This window comes from Quercus lobata, chromosome 1 (assembly GCF_001633185.2).
Source record: "Quercus lobata isolate SW786 chromosome 1, ValleyOak3.0 Primary Assembly, whole genome shotgun sequence".
NCBI classification, from domain to species: domain Eukaryota; kingdom Viridiplantae; phylum Streptophyta; class Magnoliopsida; order Fagales; family Fagaceae; genus Quercus; species Quercus lobata.
The window spans coordinates 26,201,602-26,225,267 of NC_044904.1; the positions used below are offsets into that span (position 1 = coordinate 26,201,602).

At 39.2% G+C, this 23,666-nt stretch overlaps 3 protein-coding genes across 4 annotated transcripts; 2 read left to right on the forward strand and 1 right to left on the reverse strand.

The window, feature by feature from the left end:
* The first annotated feature begins 4,611 nt into the window (after positions 1–4,611).
* On the forward strand, positions 4,612–6,046 carry LOC115984980 (PRA1 family protein B2-like). The gene has a single exon (XM_031107959.1). It carries the CDS (start codon positions 5,002–5,004, stop codon positions 5,692–5,694), a length of 693 nt encoding a protein of 230 aa, XP_030963819.1. The 5' UTR covers positions 4,612–5,001; the 3' UTR covers positions 5,695–6,046.
* Positions 6,047–6,278: 232 nt separating this feature from the next.
* LOC115984963 (sorting nexin 2B-like) lies at positions 6,279–16,447 on the reverse strand. Of its 2 annotated transcripts, XM_031107952.1 has the most exons (6): positions 15,099–16,447; positions 14,576–14,785; positions 14,076–14,336; positions 11,932–12,018; positions 6,685–6,743; positions 6,279–6,585 (listed from the first exon to the last, which is right to left on the reverse strand). In XM_031107952.1, the coding sequence occupies exons 1-6, from the start codon at positions 16,230–16,232 to the stop codon at positions 6,579–6,581; spliced, it is 1,758 nt and encodes a 585-aa protein (XP_030963812.1). In that variant the 5' UTR covers positions 16,233–16,447; the 3' UTR covers positions 6,279–6,578. The 2 variants fall into 2 exon arrangements, with proteins under 2 accessions (XP_030963812.1, XP_030963804.1); XM_031107944.1 differs by having other exon boundaries at positions 6,279–6,743; positions 15,099–16,445.
* On the forward strand, positions 7,282–9,488 carry LOC115984990. Its single transcript, XM_031107967.1, has one exon. The coding sequence runs from the start codon at positions 8,865–8,867 to the stop codon at positions 9,291–9,293; it is 429 nt and encodes a 142-aa protein (XP_030963827.1). The 5' UTR covers positions 7,282–8,864; the 3' UTR covers positions 9,294–9,488.
* Positions 16,448–23,666: the final 7,219 nt, after the last annotated feature.

The window sequence follows — 23,666 nt, forward strand, 5'->3', positions numbered from 1 at the left end:
ACAAAAACAAAATACAGATAAAGATAGCATATATGAACTTGGTGGAAATGGAAAATTTTGAGCATTGCATGTAATCCATATATCTATATATATATATATATATATTGTGGGGCCCAATAATTTATGGGCCAGGCCCATTTACCCGTGGGAAGTCCAAAGGCCCAAGCCGAGGAGGGTTATGACCCAAACTCAATAATATAAAGCACAAGATAGCCTTGGGATACAGCCGAGGACAGTTCAATCCTCGGCAGACCCAAAGTCCCACCGGAAAGAGGGGCAAAAACGGTATAGGACCAAGCTTGAAAAAAAATCTAAAATATTCAGGGAAAGCTGCCCTTACTGCCATTCAATACTCTGCACCTGACAGAGCCGTATTCTTCGGCTTTTACAACCACCCCCAACGACTTTGGGTATGGGCTGATGGGACAAGTATCAGTCTTGGAAAGGCTGATCCTACACGTGGACGAAGGACAGTGAACGCAGGTTAGTATAAAAGGAAAAGTAAGTAATCTAGAGAAGGGGCTGGGGGAAAAATGGCCAAAAACCAGAACCTCCCAGCCCGCCTCCTGGAGAAAGACTCCTAGGGCGAAAATAACTTAGCTATGTATGAACCTCACTAAAAGACTCACCGCCTGGTGACTAAAGCCTAACCTTTCAAACCCACGCTCTACAAATGATATTGTTTGGGCCTTTTTACGTGCGAACCCAACACTGTTGTGGTTCGATACGAATCGTATCCTTACAATTGGCGCCGTCTGTGGGAAAGGCTTGTGTGTTGGCATAGGCAGTGGGTCGAGAGAGTTCCTTTGCCATTTCTAACTGATTGATTATAGAGTTCTAGTGTAAAGTTCCGCTAGGGGCTATGATTCTTGACTAGGGGCTACGTTTGCTAGCGTCAGTCGCTTAGATGGCTCTAGGGGCTTGGCCGAGGATCTAATTCCCCTAAAGCCAAGGTCCCACGCCAAAAACTGAGTTTTGGACAGAACCAAGGTATTGTATGGTCCTCGGACTCAAACCTATGGGGAAACCAACTACTTGGATGAGAAAAACTGAGTTTTTGACAGAACCAAGGTATTATATGGTCCTCGGACTCAAACCTATGGGGAAACCAACTACTTGGATGAGAAAAACTGAGTTTTGGACAGAACCAAGGTATTGTATGGTCCTTGGACACAAACCTATGGGGAAACCAACTACTTGGATGAGAAAACTGAGTTTTGGACAGAACCAAGGTATTGTATGGTCCTCGGACTCAAACCTATGGGGAAACCAACTACTTGGATGAGAAAAACTGAGTTTTGGACAGAACCAAGGTATTGTATGGTCCTCGGACTCAAACCTATGGGGAAACCAACTACTTGGATGAGAAAACTGAGTCATGGATGAGAGAAAGATTGAGTTTTGTAAGGTCGGCTACTTAATAAAAATTCTAAGTTACTCAATATTTGGCTCAAATACTGTAAAAGGTTAAAGCCAATAAGCGTGTTAAGAAGATGGTGAAACGCCCCACTATTCAGCAACCTAGGGGGGTTGTTCGTTTTACGGGTGATATGTCTTCGGATGGTTACTTCCTACACTGCATCGGGCATTCAGTTATCATCTCGGCTAGTTTTGGGGTAAGTATCGTTTTCACAGGTCGGCATTGTTGTGCCAAACAACTCTATTAAAGTTATGGTGATATCTTTTTCTTAGCAAGTATTTTGACCCTAGGTGTCATTGATTCAAATGCTATATTATTGTGCCGAACAGCACTCGCAAATTCATAATAGCGCCTTTTTCTTTGATAAGGGATTATGGCCCCAAGTATTATACTCTAAGGTCGGCGGTATTGTGCCAGGCCGACTCAGTAAGATCATCATAACGTCCTTTCTTTTCCTGCCTAATGGGCGTTTCAGCCCTAAGTGTCACTTGTTCGATTCAGTATGATTAAGCCGGATTGTTTTTATAAATACAGAGCAAGATCTCTTTATTAACTGGGACTTTGGTCCTAGACGTCGGTCACGGTTTAAAAATAAAAAGAATTCACAAGATTATATGTCTATTCATTGCGTTATCATTCTGGAAATATAGATATAGAACATGTGAAGTAAAGTGATAATAATTTTTATTAATATAAAGATGTATTACAACGTACAAAAAGGGGCTTAAACAAGCCTATACAAAAGGTGGATTGCCAAAACAATAAAAAAAAAAATAAAAAAATAAAAAACAGCAATACAGATAAATAAACAGTCAGATATCTTTTTAAACTCGTCTTCGAAGTCCTGCCGAACTCTGCCTCAGTAGCGCCCATATTGAGAGAAGGACCTTCTTCAGAAGAAGATGGAGGAGATGAATGAAGAAGATGGAGGAGATGAATGAAAAGAAGGAGGAGAAGAAGAGGGAAGAGATGAAAAGAAAGAAAAATGAACAAAAGAGGGAGAAGGAAAAGCACCAGGATGGATCTGGTGGTGGAAAGAAGAAGAAAGAGAGGCAAAAGGAGGTACCAGTGAACGAAGAGAGGAAGAAGCAGGGGCACTTAGTCCCTGCCTCAGTCCTGACTCCTAATACACTGGTGCCATGTTAAATATGCTCATGAGAGAGCGGTTGGTACTGATAAGGGATGTCCTCAGCTCAGTCACGTCGAAAGTTTGACGTGACGAGTCCCTGCTTCGGATTTTGGCTGAAAGGAAAGTGAGACAAATCTTGAGTCTCCGCCATCCTTGCCCTAACCGAGTCATTTCGAGTTTTATTAGAACATGGTGTTTTTGGGAGGGGTATGGTTCCTTCATTGCTTATTACTATGGTGAACGTATCACAAATTAAGGTATAACCAGAGGGTAAAAGTAAACTCTAGGAGGAGTCTAAGGGTTTCAGATTTTTGGGGGATTAAAGGGGTTCATGTATGGGAGAAACAACTCTCACCTTTTCTTTTTATATGAGGTGCGAAGCGGAAGGTACTTAATATGTTCTGATCTCTAAGGAAATCTGCAAACAAGAATATGCCCGTTCCGCTTCCCCACACCATCAATAACCATTAAATCTGAAAGGTTTCGTAAAGGGAAACTATTAAAGACACGCTTTGGATAGCCAAACGGCATGAGCGCGTCGTGAATAAATTAAGAGGAACATCTCGTAGACCGGTACATTTCCTGGGTAGGTGGAGAACCGCCAATATCAATGAAAGGCTTAATTAAATGAGCCATAATAAAGGCTCAGTATTACCAAAACCCCCCTTTCCAACCAAGAGGTCGGACAGCAGGGTTTTGAGGAGCTATTGTGGGGCCCAATAATTTATGGGCTAGGCCCATTTACCCGTGGGAAGTCTAAAGGCCCAAGCCGAGGAGGGCTATGGCCCAAACTCAATAATATAAAGCACAAGATAGACTTGGGATACAGCCGAGGACAGTTCAGTCCTCGGCAGACCCAAAGTCCCACCGAAAAGAGGGGCAAAAACGGTATAAGACCAAGCTTGAAAGAAAATCTAAAATATCCAGGGAAAGCTACCCTTACTGCCATTCAATACTCTGCACCTGACAGAGCCGTATTCTTCGGCTTTTACAACCACCCCCAACGACTTTGGGTATGGGCTGATGAGACAAGTATCAGTCTTAGAAAGGCTGACCCTACACGTGGACGAAGGACAGTAAACGCAGGTTAGTATAAAAGGAAAAGTAAGTAATCTAGAGAAGGGGCTGGGGGAAAAATGGCCAAAAACCAGAACCTCCCAGCCCGCCTCCTGGAGAAAGACTCCTAGGGCGAAAATAACTTAGCTATGTATGAACCTCACTAAAAGACTCACCGCCTGGTGACTAAAGCCTAACCTTTCAAACCCATGCTCTACAAATGATATTGTTTGAGTCTTTTTACGTGCGAACCCAACACTGTTGTGGTTCGATACGAATCGTGTCCTTACATATATATATATATATATAAAACTGAACACTATGAAGTTCTCACAATTTTTCACGTCAGCATAATATTTAAATAAAATTATTTTTATATAATCCAATCTTAATAAGGAGTGAAACTTATCTCTCTAACAAGATTTTTTATAATTGAAGTCATATAAGAGCAAATCATGTAAGAGTGTAGTTTCTTAAATTTTTTATAAAATTATTTTAATCTACCTTACAAATAGGTAGGTTCTCATGCATAGCACGGGTTTGCAACTAGTTTAATATAATTTTAAGAATTTTCTTAATTCTCTCTATCTTTAGCTAAATTAAGTGGCAACTTCATATATACGATCAGTGGCCACTTCATATAAATTCCTTAAATTTTTTTTTTAGGAACTATAAATTCCTTAAATTATAGAGCATATAAATCTATTAAATTTCCATCATCAACTCGTTTTATAAATTAAAGTCCCTCTGTCCCACTTTATTTGTCCTTTATTCCATTTTAGGATATCCCAAAATATTGTCATGTTTCTAAAAATGAAAGTTATTAATTTACTAATGTTCCTATTATACCCCTATTAATTTACTAATTCAAATTTTCGATAAATTTATTTAAGGGTAGTTTTGAAAACTTATACATTTTTAAAAGTAGACAAAACAATAAATGATGTTCCCTTAAAAATTTTGACTTTTCAAACAAGACAAACAAAGTGAGACGGAGGGAGCAGTAAAAAGTAAAAACTCGTTATTGGAGGGATGCTGCGCGCCTGCGCGGCGCCTCATGATCCTCTCCATTCATTTCGTCTCTTACAGCGTGGCCCATGTTAGAGTAAGTGATGAAACAAGCAAAGGAATCTTTGGATCTCAATTTAAAACAAACGGCTCATCAATCTCTCAAAATCGTAAATCCAATCAACACCGTCCATCCCATATCTGACGTCTCACAACTCCCAAAAACTCCCTTGCAATTCCGTTTTTTCTATACACAGCAAATAAAAACACACCGCACTTTAATTCTTTCTCTTCCTCGTTGGCTCAGCCAAGTTCGAGCCTCTTAAAAGTGAAAGAAAGGCTTTTATTACCACCACATAAAATTAGTTATTACTTACCTCTATTATCAATGGCCTCTCCAGCCGTACTTCCAATCTCAAATCCCCAATCAACCGGCGAATCGCAACCGTCCACTACGACAACATCATCATCATCATCATCATCGCCATCGCCGTACCTCAAAGTCAGAACCTTCCTCACGCGCCTCCTTGGCTACACGCGCCAGGCGCTCTCGAACCGCCGGCCTTGGATGGAGCTCGTGGACCGCACCGCGTTTTCGAGACCGGAGTCGCTCACCGAAGCCGCGTCGCGAGTACGCAAGAACTTCTCCTACTTCCGCGTGAACTACCTGACTCTACTCGCGCTCGTAGTCGCGGTCTCACTCCTCTCCCACCCTTTCACCCTCGTAATCCTCCTCTCCCTCCTCGCAGCCTGGCTCTTCCTCTACTCTTTCCGGCCGTCCGATCAGCCCCTCGTCATCATGGGCCGCACGTTCTCGGACTTCGAAACTCTCATCTGCTTGATAACGGTCACGGTGATCGTGATCTTTCTCACGAGCGTGGGGTCGTTGCTCATAACGGCCGGGATGGTTGGGATGGGGATCGTGTGTGCTCACGGCTCGTTTAGGCTTCCTGAGGATCTGTTTCTCGACGAACAAGAAACGTCGGGTGGTCCTGGCCTCTTCTCGTTCATTGGTGGCGCTGCCTCCTCCGCCGCCGCAGCTGCTGCAGCTGGGGGACCTAATATGATGTCGCGCGTTTGAACGCCCAGATCTGCGTTAATGTTTTAGATCAGATCCAGATCTACTACACGCGGCATGAATTGAACTTTAAAGAGTCCTTTTTTTCTTTTTCTTTTTCTTTTTTCTTTTTTTAGCACTTGGGTAATTGTTTTATTTCTTGAGAAGTTTTTTTTTTTTTTTTTTTTTGAATTTGAATACAAATTTGTTATTGTGCTAAATTTTAGATCCCATACTGTTATTACAGGTTGTTGTTGTAGTAAAGTCTTCTGGATTTTTTTATCCATGCAGTAAGAGATCAAATTAAATATTTGGATAGAGAGAAGAGCTTGTATTATGGAGGATCATAAATGAATGATTAAAGATTTTTTTCCAATTTGCTTTTTTTTATCTTTTTTTTTTTTTCAAACATTATTGAAATGGGTGATTTTTTAAAAAGGCACGTTTTAAATTAATTATGCCAAAATATCATATGATTATTGAGAGTAACCAATATCAAATCCCCTTTTGGATAAGTACAATTATCCAACCAAATATCAGATTCAAAAACAAAAATTGGGCATCCATAATGTCTTCAGACCAAAAGGAACATGAATGAACATTGAAAAGAGAGAGAAGGGGAGAGTAGCCACCCAAAAAAGGCTATCATGATTAATGGTCGCAATGTGATCCCAATATGCAATATCATCAACTCAAAAGAGTTACCTTAACATAGGTAACAAGCAATTGTTTCTCAAAAAAAAAAAAAAAAAAAAAAAAAAGGAGGTAACAAGCAATTTACAACGCGAAATCTAAAGTTTCAAGGCGTGTTTACAACCTCTCTAAAACAGTTACAACTTCAACTTGAGGGAAATCAAATTTTTTAACCTACCAAATGCTCCTTTTTCTTTATTGCTCTGAATGTAATGCTATTTCCTGAAATTGGACATCAATAAATATAAAGAAAAGAGAACCAAAAAAAAACTGAAGATTTGAATTTACAGCCACGCAGCTCAAGAGCTCTCCTTTTCATACCGACTAGTCTCCTCCGCAACCTTTGCCCACACGTTGGAAATTTTCTCAGCATATCCAACCTATAAAATTCACAATAAAGACTTGTACATAAGGAGTTGGGACAAAGATTTTAAATAAAAAGTAAATATACATTGCATGTGACAAGCCAGTACTAGAGGCATTAGAGAAAATGCATTATTTTAACCTAATATAACACAAGTCAGAAAAATGAACCACCCTCAACAAAATGGTTCCAGTAGCAGTAGCACGAAAATAAGTCAGACGTCGCTTCACTAAGTGAAAACCAGAACCCATATAAGAACAACTCTAGATACTTAGGCTGCGTTTGGCTCTATGTAAATCAAATTCCGAGTGTAAAATGAATGCAGGGGAAAATGAAATCCGGATGTTTGGTTCTGCAACGGAAAATAGTCCGGAAAACTGTTTCCCATGTTTGGTAACATTCTGAAAATGCTATTTTCCTACAAATTTTTCACATTTTCTCAACCATTTTCTCAGTTTCCAAACAAATTTTATAACAGAAAATTTCAAAATATACACTTTAACACAACCAAAAATCAAAATAAAAACATTGAGCAAGAGGAAGAAAGAGTGAGATCTAAGGGAGAAAGAGTGATAGATTGAGGGAAAGAGAGATAGATCAGGAAAGAGAGAGATCGAAGTGGATGGAGGACGGCGGTAGCCAGATCGAGTGGGTTTGGGGTGGCGGCCAGATCGGCAACGTTAAGCAAGAGGGAGAACGAGATCGATGTGTCGAGAACGAGCTCAATCTGGTTTCTCTCTCTCTCTCTCTCTCTCCCCACTTTTTCAGTCTGTAAAATGTGGTTTGAAGGTAAAACAACTAATGAAATGGTTTTACGGGGTGAGAAGGGGTATTTTAAGGTCAAAGTGTAAAACATTTTCAGTTTGACCATATTTTCAGTTGGTGCCAAACACACACAAGGGTGTAAAATACTTTCCTAAACCAGTTTTCATGTGAAACAAACACAGCCTTAGTGTAGAAGGCTGGGAAAATCTGTGTCAACCGAAGAAGAAGGAAGGCTTGGGTTTTAGAAAAACAAAGAATTTCAACTCTACCCTCATTGCCAAATTGGTATAGATGGTTGCATCTAAAAGTGATAGCCTGTGTATGAAGGTTTTGAGAAGTAAAAACAAAGTAGGGCAGGATTGGCTAAGAAAGGAACCTCCCAAGAGTGTATCTAAAGTTTGGAAAGGTATTGAGAATGCAACAAAAAAAAAATCATAGTCAAGGGTGCTTGCTTCATCGTTGGTGACCGTCAGTCCATTAATATTTGGCTAGATCCTTGGGTTCCTTGGTTTGAAGACTTCGAACCCAGACCTAAAGATGACTCAATTATCCAAGTTCCCATTATGGTCTCAAGCCTTATCAACCCTTTAACCAAATCCTGGTGTGAGAATAGGCTGATGGAGCTATTTGATGATGAGTCCATTGAAGCTATCAAAAGAATCCAAATCCCCATTAGGCCAAGGCGAGATAGTTTAATGTGGATTAAGGGTCATAAGGGCTGCTTCTCTGTCAAATCAGCCTACAGATTGTGTCAAGATCAACCACAGAGCACAAGTATCATGTTAAAAAAATTGGCAGGGTATTTGGAATCTAAAAATTCAAGAGAGGTTAAAAATGTTTTTACGGAGAATTGGAGTCCATGTGTTGCCTACAAAGGAAAATCTACACCATAGATTAGGTATTGCTGACACTGATTGTGTTCTCTGTAAGAAGAGCACTGAAACAGCCCAGCATCTGTTCTTTCACCTGCAAAGTATCTAGAGCTATTTGGTTTGGCTGTAACTGGAGTCTTAGAACTGACAAACTCAAATCAATAGCCCTGAAGATATTATAAACTGTCCTAAAACCCCAAACCTTGACTCCACATACTGGGCACTCCCATCCAAATGACCGCATCTCACTTAAAATAGCCCACACCTTAGAAGTTATATGGTTTTTGAGAAATGAGGTATTTCACAATAATGTCCAGGAGGTGAATCTTGCCAAAATCATTAGCTCATTGGAGGTCAGAGTTGCTGAAGCTGTTGGGGATGTAGGATGCAAGGAGGTCAGTAATTGTGAAAGACAGTTGCGCTGGAAAAAACCACCAACTGGTTTTATTAAGTTAAATGTAGATTCAGCTGTGTCCCAGGTCAGTACTTCCATAGCAGTTATGGCAAGAAATGAGGCTAGTGGTGTTGTCAAAGCTTGGGCTAGGACACTCCCAAAATGTGAACTAATTGAAGCAGAAGCAGCTGCCATTGTATGGGCTCTAAATCTTGCCATGGAGGAAAAATTCCAAGATATTGTGATTGAAGGAGATGCAAAGCTATGTTTTGATGCAATTAATGGGGATGTCCAGAACTGTCACTGGAACGCAAAAACCTTGTTGGACAATGCTATTGAGCTCAAAGCCTATTTTGCTAATTGTTGTTTATGTTGGGTAAAGAGTGAATGTAATGCTGTAGCTCATGCTCTAGCTAAGGCTGTTTCTCCCCTTTCTCCTGTTCTCAAGTGTAATAATTACTCCCTACCCCCTGATGTGTGGGATGCTTGGAAAAGAGACATGCTGCTTGTAAATTCTATTTCTTTGGCTGTTTAATGGTATGGAATGTTTATCAAAAAAAGTGAGAACCACCCTGACCATTCTGCCCCAGAAAAGCAAAAACTATATTCTGAGTGCAATATAACAATCATTTTCTGAACAGAATATAAGTTAGCCCATGAGATTTACCTTCAATAACAACAACCAAGTCTTAATCCCAAAATTTTGGGACAGTTAGCTACATGTATTCTTTTCCATCATTTTATTATATTTTTTTTATTACTTTCTTAATTGACATGTCCTTTTACTTTCTTTCTTTTTTTATAAGCATGTCCTTTTTTTTCTTTATTACAAGTATCTGTTTTTTTTTTACTTCTATTAATGTTATTTTCGGTCTTCCTCTACCTTTGTTCATCCTCTCAAATTGAATCAACTCACTCTTTCCCATTACTGCATTAAATTAATTGCTCCCCTTTGAACATGATCAACAATCTCATACAACTTTTCCTTGCCTTTTCATCAATAGGGGTCTCCATTTCCTTTAAGTGAATTTTCTCATTTCAAATTATATCTTTCCTTGCATTTCCACTTTTCCATCTTAACATTCTCATCTCAATTACATTCATTTTATGAATATGTTACTTCTTAACAATCCAACATTCAACATCATACAATACTCTTGATGCATTTCTCCACTTCAACCAGCCTACTCTCATCCTATGATTCACATACTCTTCAATCTCTCCATCTTTATGACTTATTAATCCAAGATATCGAAAGCTCTCACTCTTTAATATCTTTTAACTATCAAGTTTTACAACCCCTTCATCTTTGTTTCTACTTTTACTAAACTTACATTCCATGTACTCTATTTTAGTCCTACTTAACCATATTTAGATTCTAAAGCGCCTCACCAGATTTCTAACTTGATACTAATTCCATGTCTAGTTTCATCCACTAACACTACATCATATGCAAAAAGCATACACCAAGGGACTTCTCTTGAATGAGCCCATCCATCACTAGTATAAAGAGATATGGCCCTAATGTTGATCCTTGATGGAAACCTATAGTAATAGAAAATTGACTTGCAATGCCACCACTTGTTTTCACACTAGTTAAAACTTCACTGTACATATACTCAATCAACTTAATATACTTTGAGGAATTCTTTTCTATTCTAAAACTTACCACATAAGCTCTCTAGGTTCCCTATCACATGCTTTCTCAAGGTCAATAAAAAGCATATGAAGATCTTCACGGGCCTCTCTATATTTTTTCATTAGGCATCTAAGCACAAAATAGATTCCATGGTAGATCACTCTAGAATAAAATCAAATTGATTCTTAAATATTATTGTTTCGTGTCTTAACCTATGTTCAATTATTCTCTCTCAATGTTTCATAGAGTGACTCCATAGATTTAATTCCACAATAACTGTACAGTTTTGAATATCTCCCTTGTTCTTGCATATATGTATTAGAGTACTTCTCCTCAGCTCACTAGGCATTTTGTTAACACTTAAAATCTTATTGAAAATGTTTGTCAACCAACATACACCCACATCACCCAAGCACTTCAAAACTTCAATGGGGATTTCATCCTGTCCCAGGACTTTTTCTCATTTTTAGAATATTTTTAAAACCTTGAACTTAATAAAACACATATAGATTTACTACCGTATATATTCCATATCATATATTACCAACTATGCTGTGGTGTGTCTGTATGCATACCCAGTCAGTCACCAACATATATGCAATCCAGCTCTTAGACTCACCAGATAGCTTCTTTAAATCTATAAGATATTTTATCTATTTTCAAACAATTATCTCTCATTCAATCCCTATAAACAGAATCTAAATAAAAATTCTGTCCTAGAATCTGCGCGCTAAATCACTCTCTTGATTTTTGAGGAAACTTCATTGATATGCTCCCTCCATAAAAGCTTCTCTTTCAAACATATCTTGATACTAAAGTATCCAACTATGAAGCAATGCACATGCTTCACGTCCCAGGGCACCTCTTGTTGGACTCTCATTTGGATTTCCTAACCCTCGACTAAAATACAGAACACACAGCATTTGGTCAAAAAGGTCCATAAATTAAAACATCCATGAAACCTATCCCCATGACCATAAGCAGAACACCTCTTCATCAAAAAAGAAAAAAATAGAGTTCTTGTGATTTACTCAAGCTTCCCAAGCTCTAATCAGAAGCTAAATGTATCAAGGAGTCTCCGCTTACATGCCACTGGTTACTAGCTATGAAATTAAACATTTTTGAAAGAAAATGGTCAAATGAATAGGAAAACAAAAAAAAAGAGACATTTTTTTCCAAAAACCGGCTTAAATTTCTCTTAACAGAGCCCGTCATCTTCCTGCCTAAACAATCCAGATGAATTCCAGCAAGAACAAACCTAATCCACATAGTAATCATAATTGGGGTTTTATTTTTTTTGTGGGGGGGGGGGGGGGGGTTATGATCAAGGAGACAATATGTCCTACGTAAGTATTATTATTGCAGATGTATTAGGTTAGTAATTTGAGGCTGAATGCTGCTAGGTCTTGGTGGTTGTAGTTCATTGTTTTATTATTCTTCTATGGAAATGAAATCACTCATTCATCCAAGAAAAAGACAACATGTTCCCATATAGCTCAATCATCCTACATGTACAGTAAGAAAATTAATTTACCTGATTGAGCACAAACCCCTTCAACATAGTCAAGAAGTCAGCCTTTCTCTCTCTGTCAAGCCTTTCAAGTTCAGTCCTGTTGTTTTCCTGCATTTATATAATTATTTTTTGATAAAGTGCATTATATAATTATTAAGCCATGGAAATGATTTAATCAACAACGGAAAAACATGAATGTGGTCAATATCAAGATCATGTGATTCAAAATGGGAAGGCAACTAAAGATAGAGATTTAGAACACATTTGGAAAAAGGATATCCAATATTAACCAAATAAAGGATATATTTTAGGACACCGCTGAATTTGAAATAACCCATATGCCAATAAGTGAACAATGGATCAAAACAAGATGAAAAGACATACAGAAGTGAAATAAAGAGTTCCCGTTGCATGATTTCATAATCTCATAACTTTTCAACACATCTGTAATTAGATTCACTTCCTTATTTGGAATTATATGACCATGCGAAATCACAGTGACAAGATACAACTGGATAATCCATGACAGAACTTAAAGCTTCCAAAACCAAATTCTTTCATCCTGACAACAAACTAACAACTTACATCCAGAAAGAAATAGTAAAAATCAATCTTGGTACAGTTCAATCCTAGCTAGAAATTAGTAAAACAGGATGCAAGAGAGCCAGGCCTCCAGATCAGATGCATGTCTGTTTGCCATAGCTTGAAAATTTTATTGGTCATGGTTAACAAGACTAAACAGTAGCCATATGCAAGTGCAATTTGCTAAAGTCTGGCTGCACTTTACATCATTGGTCAAGTGAAATGCAATGAAAAAATGGGTTATTAATTAGAAAATTAAAACAATAACCAGACAATAACTGTGGAACTTATGGCACAACACATGTATAGAGACACCATAATAATTATCTGAAAAATAAGGATTGTTCCTCTCCCCTAATGTCTTGACTATCATTTCAACAACCATATTGGATGATCTAGCTAAGGTAGCATATGATAAATGTCCTTCAGAACTTATGGACGAAGTATAACCCGTGCCCAATTTGTTATATTAATTTCACTGATTCTGATATTTCTTCAAGGAATATCTCCACAACTTTAAGGTTAAGCGACTCATCAACTAGCACCATGTAACCTACTCAAATGAAAGAGACCTTATGATGCAGGAGGTAGCGAGAAGGATTTATTATATTTTATTTGATTTTTATGTATCAAGGGCAATTATGTAATTTCTTAATATTCTGGAATGGGCTGTGCTTATAGTCTATTGGGTCTTACTTTAGTTTTATTTTAAGTTTGGTTATTTAGTTGGGCTTAGTAGTAAAAGCCCGAGTCCAAGTCCAAGTCTTATTAGGGTTTTAAGAAATCCTAGTTGAACTAGGATTAGGTATTAGTTTTCCATTTAAAGAGTTGTATTTTCTATTGAGTTGGTTAATAATGAATGTTTTCAGAATTTAAGAGCTATGAAGCTTTCTTTTATGGTTTGTGTGATGCAACCTTCTCCGAGGTGTGATGCCAAGAAACCCTAGGTGTGATGCTTAGGAAGTCTAGGTGTGATTCCTAGAATTTATCTATTTTCTTTAATTTTACTATTCACGGTTACTGTTCACATCAACCCAAATCTTGATTTTCACCTTTGTTTTCATTCCAAAACCCCACTAATCCTTGTCCCCTTTGTAAACCCTATAATCCCTATTATTTTCTAGCCTATTCCCCACCAAAACCTAACCTAATTCTTCAAAACCCAAGCCATACCAGATCTGCCTCTGGTGTCCTAAATCCGATTTTGTTGTTCCCCCTTGTCCTACGTCACCTTACTATCTATCGGCCATCATACTTTTCACGGCCAATAATAGAAAAGATAAAATAACCTATTAGTTACCATCTTTTATGAAGTGCTTCCACTTTCAACAAGTTTAGCATTGGATTTATGCAAGCACGATATAAAATACCACAAGACTAATTTCCCTTGTTAGGAATAGGAAATACTAAAAAGTAGTTGATGGATGCATTAGAATTCAAAATGTCAGGTCAGAAAGCCTAAAACAAGATCTACTGAATGTATAGAATAGGAGTAAAAATGAAGATATTCATAAATTCCACCAAGTCAAAGAGATTAGCCACAATCAAGATATGTTGAAAAACATTTCATGATAGATTGATACCTTGATCCGCTCATATTCTCTAATTGCAACGTTTTTAGCATCCTCAGTGACTCTTATTGTATCCTTTAACTCATCTATCTTCCGAACCCTTGATTTGTCACCACCAAATATCTTAGATGATGCAGCTTCAAGTTTTTCAGCCTTTGATTCCAATGAAGATAAATCTGATAGAAGAGTCTGCACCGTGAGTAACGCACTTGACCTATCTGTGAATGCATTGTGGACAGCTAACATTAATCCTAGATATTCGTGAAGCATATCCTGCAATATGTAAAAACAAATATCCTTAAAACAGTGGAAGACTTCCTATTGAGCAAAAGACCCTAAACAGAAAAGTTTATTACTACTCATAAATTTAACAGATGGCTTGGACTAATACAATCACTAAGGACAGCTTCTTAATCAATTGCCAAGCTTTTCGTCAAAATAACTTATAAGGACAATTTAACACAGTCGTCATACTTTGAATCATCTTCTAGTACAAAGGTTTTGCAATTTACCAAATGCTTGACAGTCTGAGCATTTAACTCCCGGTAGAATCTGCTTGCTTTGACAGCAGCAGTTGCGAAACCTTTCATGTCAGCGGCCCGCACTCTTTGAGAGTTGAACACTGCCTCCTCATTCTCAAATTTCGTCAGCTTAATAAATGCTAACCCCAATTCACCCAGTGTCTCTCCCATATCTTGCTGAGCCTTGACAAGTGCTTCAGCCTAATATATAATTCATTCACAACATGAGAAAACAACCCAACAATCACATACATAAATAAATAAATAAAAAGTCGCAGTGCACAAAGCTCCCACCTTTTGCGGGTCCAGAACAGGTGATTCATAAATTATACATAAATACAAATTTGCATAAATTCGCAAGACGTGCAGATATTACCATACCATACATAAATGACATAAAATACCATACCAAATCAATCCAATAATAACTCTAGTTTAATACATAGATTCATATTCCTAAAACTAGATTTGAATGCTACCAAAAAATCCATAATGAGCTTAAGATGCATATAACCTGCTGTGAAGCATTGCTGAGTTGTAGCTCCAGATCATTCACTCTCTCTTTCTTTTCCAAGAACTCCTTGTCTTCCTCTACCACAGCTGGTTTCGAGCCAATCCAATCATTGGCCATGGATTGCTTCAACTCCTTGAACAACCTCAACAAGTCCCTCCCTCCTTTAGCCGGCTGCACCACCTCGTGCGGCGCCAATACGGTGCTCTCCCCCATCAACTGCTTCGGCAGCTTCACCGCCCCATCGAGCATCCTCGAAGCCACATCAGTCGTCGTCGGCAATGGCAGCTTCCCCTGAACCTGTAAAAACACCTTCAGCTCATCGCTTCTCCTGATCATCGGATGCGCCGCGAGTCTCCGGAGGTACTTCTCCAATGCCACCCTCCTCTGCTCCACGAATTCCTGTTTCTGCATCACCTGGCTCTCCACCACACTCTTGTCCGGCCGGGGCGGTATGAACAGCCCTCGGTACGACTCCGATAACCGATCCGACAACGTCACCACGTCGCGAAACCGTCTCCGGACGCCGAATTCGGATCCTCCGAAATCCGAAATGTTCGTTCTCGTCGAGATCAGATACGTCACGTACGTATTCCCGCCCGGCACGATCGAATTCGAATTCTCCTGCTCTTTCTGCGGATTCGACACCGTGATTTTCAAATACTCCGAACTCGACGACGACGACGACGAAGACGGCGATCTCGAATACCTGCCGGAAAAATCCGAATTCCGGCTAGGGCTTTCCACGCCGTTGACGTCGCTGACATTATCCCCTTCGAAGGGACAGAAAATCACGTCGGAGTAAGCGGGCGGCTCGATGTAGGAGCTCTCGGGGGCGTTAGGGTTTCGGAGATCGCGAAACCGCGGAGGCGATAGCAAGGGATCGGACTCCGCCGAAGTAACGAGGATCGGCGAAGAGAGAGGGTGGTGCGTATCGGAGAGCGACGACATGGCGCTGCGGTAAGCGGAATACGACTTGCCGTTGATGCTGCTATTGCTGTTGTTATTGTTGTTATTGTTATCGTCGTTGCCGTTGCCGTTGTTATTCAAAGGGTCGTCGAGCACGAGATTTTCCATTTCTTCTCTGGAAGCGTAGAGATGGGCTTCTTCGAAGCCCTCGTTCTCCGAGCCCATCATTTCCTTCAAACAAAATTAAAGAATTTGGTTTTTGATTTGTGTGGGAAGGAATGGGTTCATATCATATGTGGTGATAACGTGCAACTAGACTCGAGTATAGGGAAAGATCGAGCGAGAAAAGAAACGCACGTGGAAGAGGTGAAGAAGGTTAATGTAGATTTTTAGTTGGATTGTTTGGGTTGGATAATTGGATAGGTTAGTTTTGTTTGGTTTGGTTTGGTTTTTTAGGCTAAGTTGGAGAGGATCGGGTACATGTGTGTCTACGTTTTCATCTTAGTGAAACGTTTCATGTACCGTTTTCGTTTATCTTTTTCTGCAACTTGTTCCCATCAGTACCCCCCGCCGCTTGATCTGACAAGTCACAGCTCACAGCCTTTTTTTTTCTCATGTTTCACCCGTTCCTTTTTTTCTTTTTTTCTTTTTTTGACTTATCTAATTAACGACCATCAATTCCTGATAATCAGCGTCTCCGGTTCTATAGCCGGCTATCTGAAATTTGCCAACCCCACTACACTACTATTCTTCTTCATCGATTTGGTGGAAGTATTGGTTTAGAACACTAATTTTGGATCTCACAGTTTAGTACAATGGCAAAATACCTTGGGGTGTTCCATCAAAAAAAAAAAACCCGGGGTGGGTGGTTGTTTTTCTATGCATATAGCTCATAGGCCCTTGGCCCATGAAGAAAGAGAAGGGAACAGGGTGACAGGCCTAGCCCAAGGTACTGATGAGATGGACCATCTAGACATTGTAAGAGAAATAAGGTTCGAGCCCACTTAAAAACATGAAATTCTAGCCCAACAATATTATTTTCTGCAAACCAGTGCCGGGATAATGAGATGCCAACCTCAACTTACCCGACAATATGAAATGAGCCAAGGAAGAATTGCGGTATGATGGGAACATGACCGATGAACTAAAGAAGATGGCACCTAAATCCAACAAGAGTCACATTCGCATTTAGTCCAAAGAATATAATAAAAGCAGATTCCTATTAATTGGTCTTATCATACTTCAGCGTTTTGTCGTCTGATAAGCTTTTTAGTTCTCCTATTATAGACTTTCAACCCATATATCATAAATTATTTGTGTCGATCAATTATTCGACTCCCAGTCTATTGACCCACACATACCTTACACTATCTGTAAGTTTTTGTGGGAGGGAGGGATCCAAACAAAAAATGAAGCCCATAAGTCCAGTTCAAGAAAAGGCAAAGGCCCATTCAAGCACCAATCAAAGCTTGACATGTAGACAGAGTCCAAGGAAGTCAAACATGAAGATGACGCTAGTTCAGGCTAAATATGCAAGCAGAGGTCCAAGGACGAGATACGGGAGGACCCATTGCCCGAGGAGTCCAAGGAACGATAGCACCTCGAGATGCCCTAGCTGTCCACCTACACCCTCAAGCAAGACACCATGGAAGACATTAGAGAAGTGCAAATAGAGAAGAGAGGAAATATCTGTAGAAGGTAACCATCACCTCCACATTAAATACTCTGCACCTACTGAGTTGGTCGCATTTATGAAGAAAAGACTCCTAAACAGTGATTCCACAGCTCACAACACTCTCTACCACCTTTAAAAAGGTCCTAATGGGACAAACATCCAAATTATTCCCTTGAGACATGTAGGTGGAGGGCTGAGATGCAATAGAAAATACTATATAAGGAAAGGAACCCCTCTAGAAAAGGGGATTTGGCAAGTAAAAACTAGACAAGTGAGAATTAAGTATAAACTGTAAAGACAGATGTGCGTGCCCAAAATTTACCTTGATGGACAGGGCTAGTAATTGCGCTCACAATCTATTTGTATTATGGACTTTGTGTTTCTTACTATGGGTAATTCCTTACTAGACTACCAAATGACACCTCTCCGTTTTCACAAATTCTCTCCCTTTTCTTCTCTAAGTTACTCTCACTCACTCTCGTTGTGGCATCAACTTTCTCCTCGCTTCTTCCTTTCTCTTTTCCATAGAATTGCCAACCCCTTCTTCTCATTCTATTCTCCTATTTATAGCTTGAGGTGGGTGGAGACGTTATGATTACTTTCTGATCTCACTCGTGTGGGGGGGTCCAATCTAATTATTCCTGGTAAGAATATGCTCTATTGGGAACGGTGGTAATGGCATTGGAACTGGTTCCAGCTTCCAAAAGACTACTCAACAGCAATATTCTCCAAGGTAATACCAGACTGCCGAGAACATAGGTTGTTCTAAGCAAGCACATTCTTGATCAAGTTATAATTGATCAGCATGGGCTTGCTTCTGATACATTTAAGACAAGATGGACTCATTATGGTATTTGGGCTCAGATTGGGCCTTTAAGTGTGTTCGGACCAAGGCCAAAGGTCCAGTAGGCATGGGATCATGTACTGTACCATAAGGCTAGGGCCCAAGGTTCAATGGGTCTAGGATTATACCCCGTACAATAGCCCTCCTTGATTTGTGTCTAGCTACTGGGAACGAATCAAGGACAATCTGATGGGCACTAGTGATTCTTGGGGAAGCCCACCTGTCAGCTATTAAATGAACAAGATGACTATTAATGCTTTCTCAAAAGGAGCGTTATCCCAGGCTAACATATCTAGTCGTAATCATAACCTAATGGTTTGTGAACCAAGGCCACGCGTGTGGGAGTTACAAAAAGAATTCAGAAAGGTTTTCCCGCCTCCCTTTTCATTAAATGCCTTAGCTCTATATAAATAGTTTCTTCTCAATTTTCATACTACTTTTTACTTCCTTTTTCCTTCAACTTCCTCTCTGTCGAGCATACTCTTCCCGTGCATAAATTCTCCAATCAAGATCACCAATTCCTAAAGCCCACAATAAGTTTCTTTACTCTTTTCCTTTTCTTTCAATTTTTTCTTCACTCTAGAGTTTAAGAATAGGTTATTCTCATCTCCTTTCTTCCAAAGCATCTTTGACTAATTTTAGAGTAATCTATGATGTTCCTGGAGATGTTGATATTGCCTACTATCATGAATGTGATATTGCTCTCCAGAGACGCTCTAATCCTAACATAGTATTTTTTCCTTTGATGGCTATTTTAGAGGGAGGGGTTAGGTTTCCTATAGACCCTCCCATACTCAGCACTCTTAGGTTTTATGGTTTATACCCCAACCAAGTTCCCCCCAATTTTTACCGAGTCGTAAGTTATGTCAGTAGATTAAACTGAATATACGGGTTACAACTAAACCACCAAGACATAAACTTTATGTATAGTTTATGTGATAACATTAGGCCCAACTATTACTTAAAGGTTTGGTATGTACGGGTACGGCTCATATCATGCCTTCCCGATTCTAACAGTCGGTGGGAGAATTTGTTCAGGTGAGCAGCAATTGGCTTGCCGATGAGCTCCCTTGCCCAACTTCACCACGTGACGTTGGTCGATACCTAACACTTGTAATTGTTTTAAATCTGATGTTTTTCCCATACTTATTTCACTCACACATATACTAACTAGTTTAAACCGAACCTTAGAGTCATGCACGTGAGAGATCTTAATTTTTTGCTTAGGTCAAAGATATTTTTGCATTTTGACAGACAACTCCAAGCATCCCGTCTCATACTCGATTGCAATCCTGTATATTCTACCTGACAGTCCTTCAACCAAGCTTTATTGGTGAACAGCCCCTACTATTGTACATTGACGTACGACATCCCAATTTCCTTCCCCCCTTTCTAACAATTGGTAAAGCTCAAGACTTTGGCCCCTTATAGTTAGAGCGGAGTCATTAGTACCTCTTAGAAACACTTTAGCAGAGACAATTTCCCAAAACCATGCCGTCCATAGACCTATTGAAGATCCTTAAGCTCAAGCCCAAGTTCAACCAGCCGAGCAAGCAGCAGCCAAGTCAGTAAATTCCTCAGGAGCAGAACCAGATCACAGTGAGGACGAAATGGTGGTCAGACGAATAATGACTATCGATCGTTTTCTGCCCAGCGCCCATCCAACAGTGCAACAACAATAACCCCAAGGAAGAAGCCCAACTCCCCCTCCTCCTCCTCTTGGTTGCTCTTGAAAAAGGCAACGCACCATCGAACAACCACCCAGGGTCTCGAGTGATGCTCCATCGAGAACCCCACCTCCCCAAGTGTTTAGCGGGATTATAATCCGAGAACCTACTGGTGACGCTCGGCCAACTGCCCAGGTCAAGTCTAATGTGGCGTCCTCATTTTGACCAGAAGTAGGCTAGCAAGCCACCTTCAGACTCGGAAATGAGCCCTTTCCTGTGACAGCCAGCGTCAGAACCTGGGTGCAAGGCGAAGGTAGGTGAATTGCCCGAAGCTTGGTATAGGGTCTCCTCCTGCCTAAGGACGTGCACTTCTTCTCAGGCAGAATTGATGGATCGTTAGCTAACTGATTGCAGTAGCATACCATAACGTTAATACACTATCCTATCTTTTCTTCATTGTGTAAATGTACTTGTACTTTCTTTCTTTTCATGTTTGTCATTATTATGTTGTCAGACCACGCAACTGGCTTATGTTATTGACAAACGATTAAAGGAGGCTGTCGAGGATGCTGATCAAGAGAAGGCCTTAAAGGATGTTGTTATTGCCACCGCAAAGGACAAGGGTAAAGTTGCTACAGTTGCTGAGAAGAGGGCTTAGAAGGCTGAGAAGGTTTGGGTACTGGCGAAGCAAAAGCTGATGGAAATGATGTAAAGCTGGGCGGGACGAAGCTCAAATTGGCAAAAGTAGAAAGTTTGAACTTGACCCAAGTTAACAAGATAGCAAACCTAAAGGCAGCCCTTGAAGCCTGTGAGGACAAATGGCACAACACGGGTTTCGCAGATGCCGAGGGGTCTATGGAGCCAATTGTTTATCAAGCTCGGAAGCACGGGTTCAAGAAGAGATGGATGGCTGCCCTTCAAGCTATGGGGGTGCCAGCTAACTCTCTATTGAGGAATCCCGAGCAGATACCCTTTCCAGAGCCTCTTCCCCCCACTTAGAATCCTTCCGGTGCCAAAGATGAGGAGGACATTCTGAGCATGAAGAGCTGGTGCAGAAAATTGACTCCCATGTGGAGTCATTTAATCTTGAAGTCACCAACAACTTTGATGCCGTGCTACAAACTGACCCACTGCTACCCTCAGAGTCCGGTGCCCAGCATGCCGAGGAAACCCAAGTCCTGACCTTTTCTGCCGCTCAGCCTATTGAAGATGAGTCGAACCAAACCAACATGGAAACTAACCCCACCGCCCAAGCATGAAAACTTTTAACTTCATTTTCTTTTTAATCTTTGTTTCCTTATATTTCGAATTTACCCATTGTTGTCGGGATGTGGCGACTGAACATTGGCTCCAAACTTGCTTTTAGTTTACTTAGCTATTATAACATGGTATTAGGACATCTATCTTGGTTGCTCTTATGAAAAATTTTTGTGTTGCGATTAGCTTATTTCATCTATACTTTATTCATTCATTTATAATAATTGTGATGTTAAACTAAAATTCACTCTCGGTCGGTGATTTACCTTAACTGAGAATAGATACCTTGAGTGTGGTAGGGATCAGGTTATCTGTTTGGTGAAAATAAGCATTTTCTACCTGTTCAGGGAGTAGAACATAATTGAGCACAAGTTTTGGTTAGTGAATAGATAAAAGGCTTTCACTTGCCCAGTGAATGGGATCGAACCGAGAATAGGTATTTGTCCTAGAGAAAATTGATATAAGGTTTCCACCTGTTCGGTGAATAGAGTTGAACCGAAAACAGGCTTTTATCCTTAAAAAAAATTTTAGTATTAGGTTTCCACTTGTTCGGTGAATAGAGTTGAACCGGAAACAGGCTTTTGTCCTTAGAAAAAATTTATATAAGGTTTTCATCTATTCGATGAATAGAATCGAACCGGGAACAAGCTTTTGTGTTATGTCCCAAACCCGATACCCGAATTTGTGACCATGACCGGCATGTTAATATCAAGCCTAAACCTGGTATTAACAAGAACCAACTAAAACTTTTAACAAAAACTTTCCTCTTTCTTTTCATCCTTATTTCTTTACTTTTTTATATAACTTTTTTTTTCTTTACTTGATATTCAGAGCATCTACACTGTACTCAAGAATAACATAATCCACCCATTATTCAATATCCACAATTTCACATAATATATCTCTTAATACTTTAAGGTACATCACTTTCATTAGATCCTAAAATACACAATACTACAAGTCTAAACATCAAATTGCTAATTTAGGGTCTATATACATAAAACTAAAACCAGCTCCTTCCAAAACTCGACTAAGGCTCCCTCTGCTCTAAAATAAAACCTGTTGACTGAAAGAGTGGAAGGGGTGAGCTACACAGCTCAGTAAAGGTAAGATACATGAGAATTTAATAAGGATGCATGTAAATCAAATCATTTCATTTTATAAATGTGCAGATAAGAGAACATATTTTCATGCATAGTATTTTATACTATTCATAATAATAACTTATACGCTATTCATAGGAAAATAATTGTTCTCCATTTTCTTATCAAAATAATATTACCAAAACCTTTTGGATTCAATTTCTTTCACTTATTACAAAGTCACCAAATGTAATATTGATTGTTTAAAATCAATATATATGTATTCTCATTACAAAATAATCATTTTAACTTAAATTAGATAATTGGTAATTTTGTCTTAAACTATAAACATCTTGCTGAATAAGAAAACTTTTCTTTATAAATTTCTTTTCATAAAATATTATAACTTTCATAGTCATAAAACTTAACGTTTCATGAAGAACAGATATCTGATAACTTTTTAACATAAACTTGTACTTTTATCAGAAGTTTTATCTTTACAGAACACTAAAACCTTTTCATCAGATTCTTTATCTTTAAAGCACAACAAAATTTCAAAAACTTTTATCTTCAAAGAACAACTTTTATTTTCCTCAGAAACTTCTTTTCATAAGAGCTTTTAACTTTTCATAAAACATTTAAACAAAATCATTCTCTCAAGATCAATAACATAATATAGTTATTCATAACATATTGATTAATCCATATCTGATAAGTCTGTGCAGAGAAGGCCTCATCACATTTGGGTGTCCTCGTGTGTATGATATTGTCCTCTTTGGGAGGCCTGATGACACATCCCCACAAGGTTTTATTCCTCCTCGCCGTCCGTACACATCGAGGAGAAGGCCTTATTCAGATTAGAGTTACAAGCAGCCTCATTTCCTCTACTTTAAATGACCTAGAGTTACGGGCAGTCCCATTTCCTCTACTTTAAATGGTCAAACAGATAACATTTTTACATGGAAAGCCAGTAATTAACCCCTACTGGTCGAGTTCAGATCATCAGAGGATATAACCCGAAAACATTTCATACTTATACATCATACTGAAATTTCTTATTTTGCATAACATTTCATAATAATAGCATTTCCATTCTTTTCTTTAAACATCATATTCGTGGAATTAGTAATAGCATTA

Excerpts from the sequence above, each read along its gene's own strand:
- LOC115984980 (XM_031107959.1), top strand. The coding sequence starts at position 5,002 with ATGGCCTCTCCAGCCGTACTTCCAATCTCAAATCCCCAATCAACCGGC.
- LOC115984990 (XM_031107967.1), top strand. The coding sequence starts at position 8,865 with ATGGCAAGAAATGAGGCTAGTGGTGTTGTCAAAGCTTGGGCTAGGACA.
- LOC115984963 (XM_031107944.1), bottom strand. The coding sequence starts at position 16,232 with ATGATGGGCTCGGAGAACGAGGGCTTCGAAGAAGCCCATCTCTACGCT. Across the intron at positions 14,786-15,098 it reads TCAGCAATGCTTCACAGCAG|GCTGAAGCACTTGTCAAGGC; the intron begins GTTATATGCATC and ends ATTATATATTAG. Across the intron at positions 14,337-14,575 it reads CTCAGACTGTCAAGCATTTG|GATATGCTTCACGAATATCT; the intron begins GTAAATTGCAAA and ends TACATATTGCAG.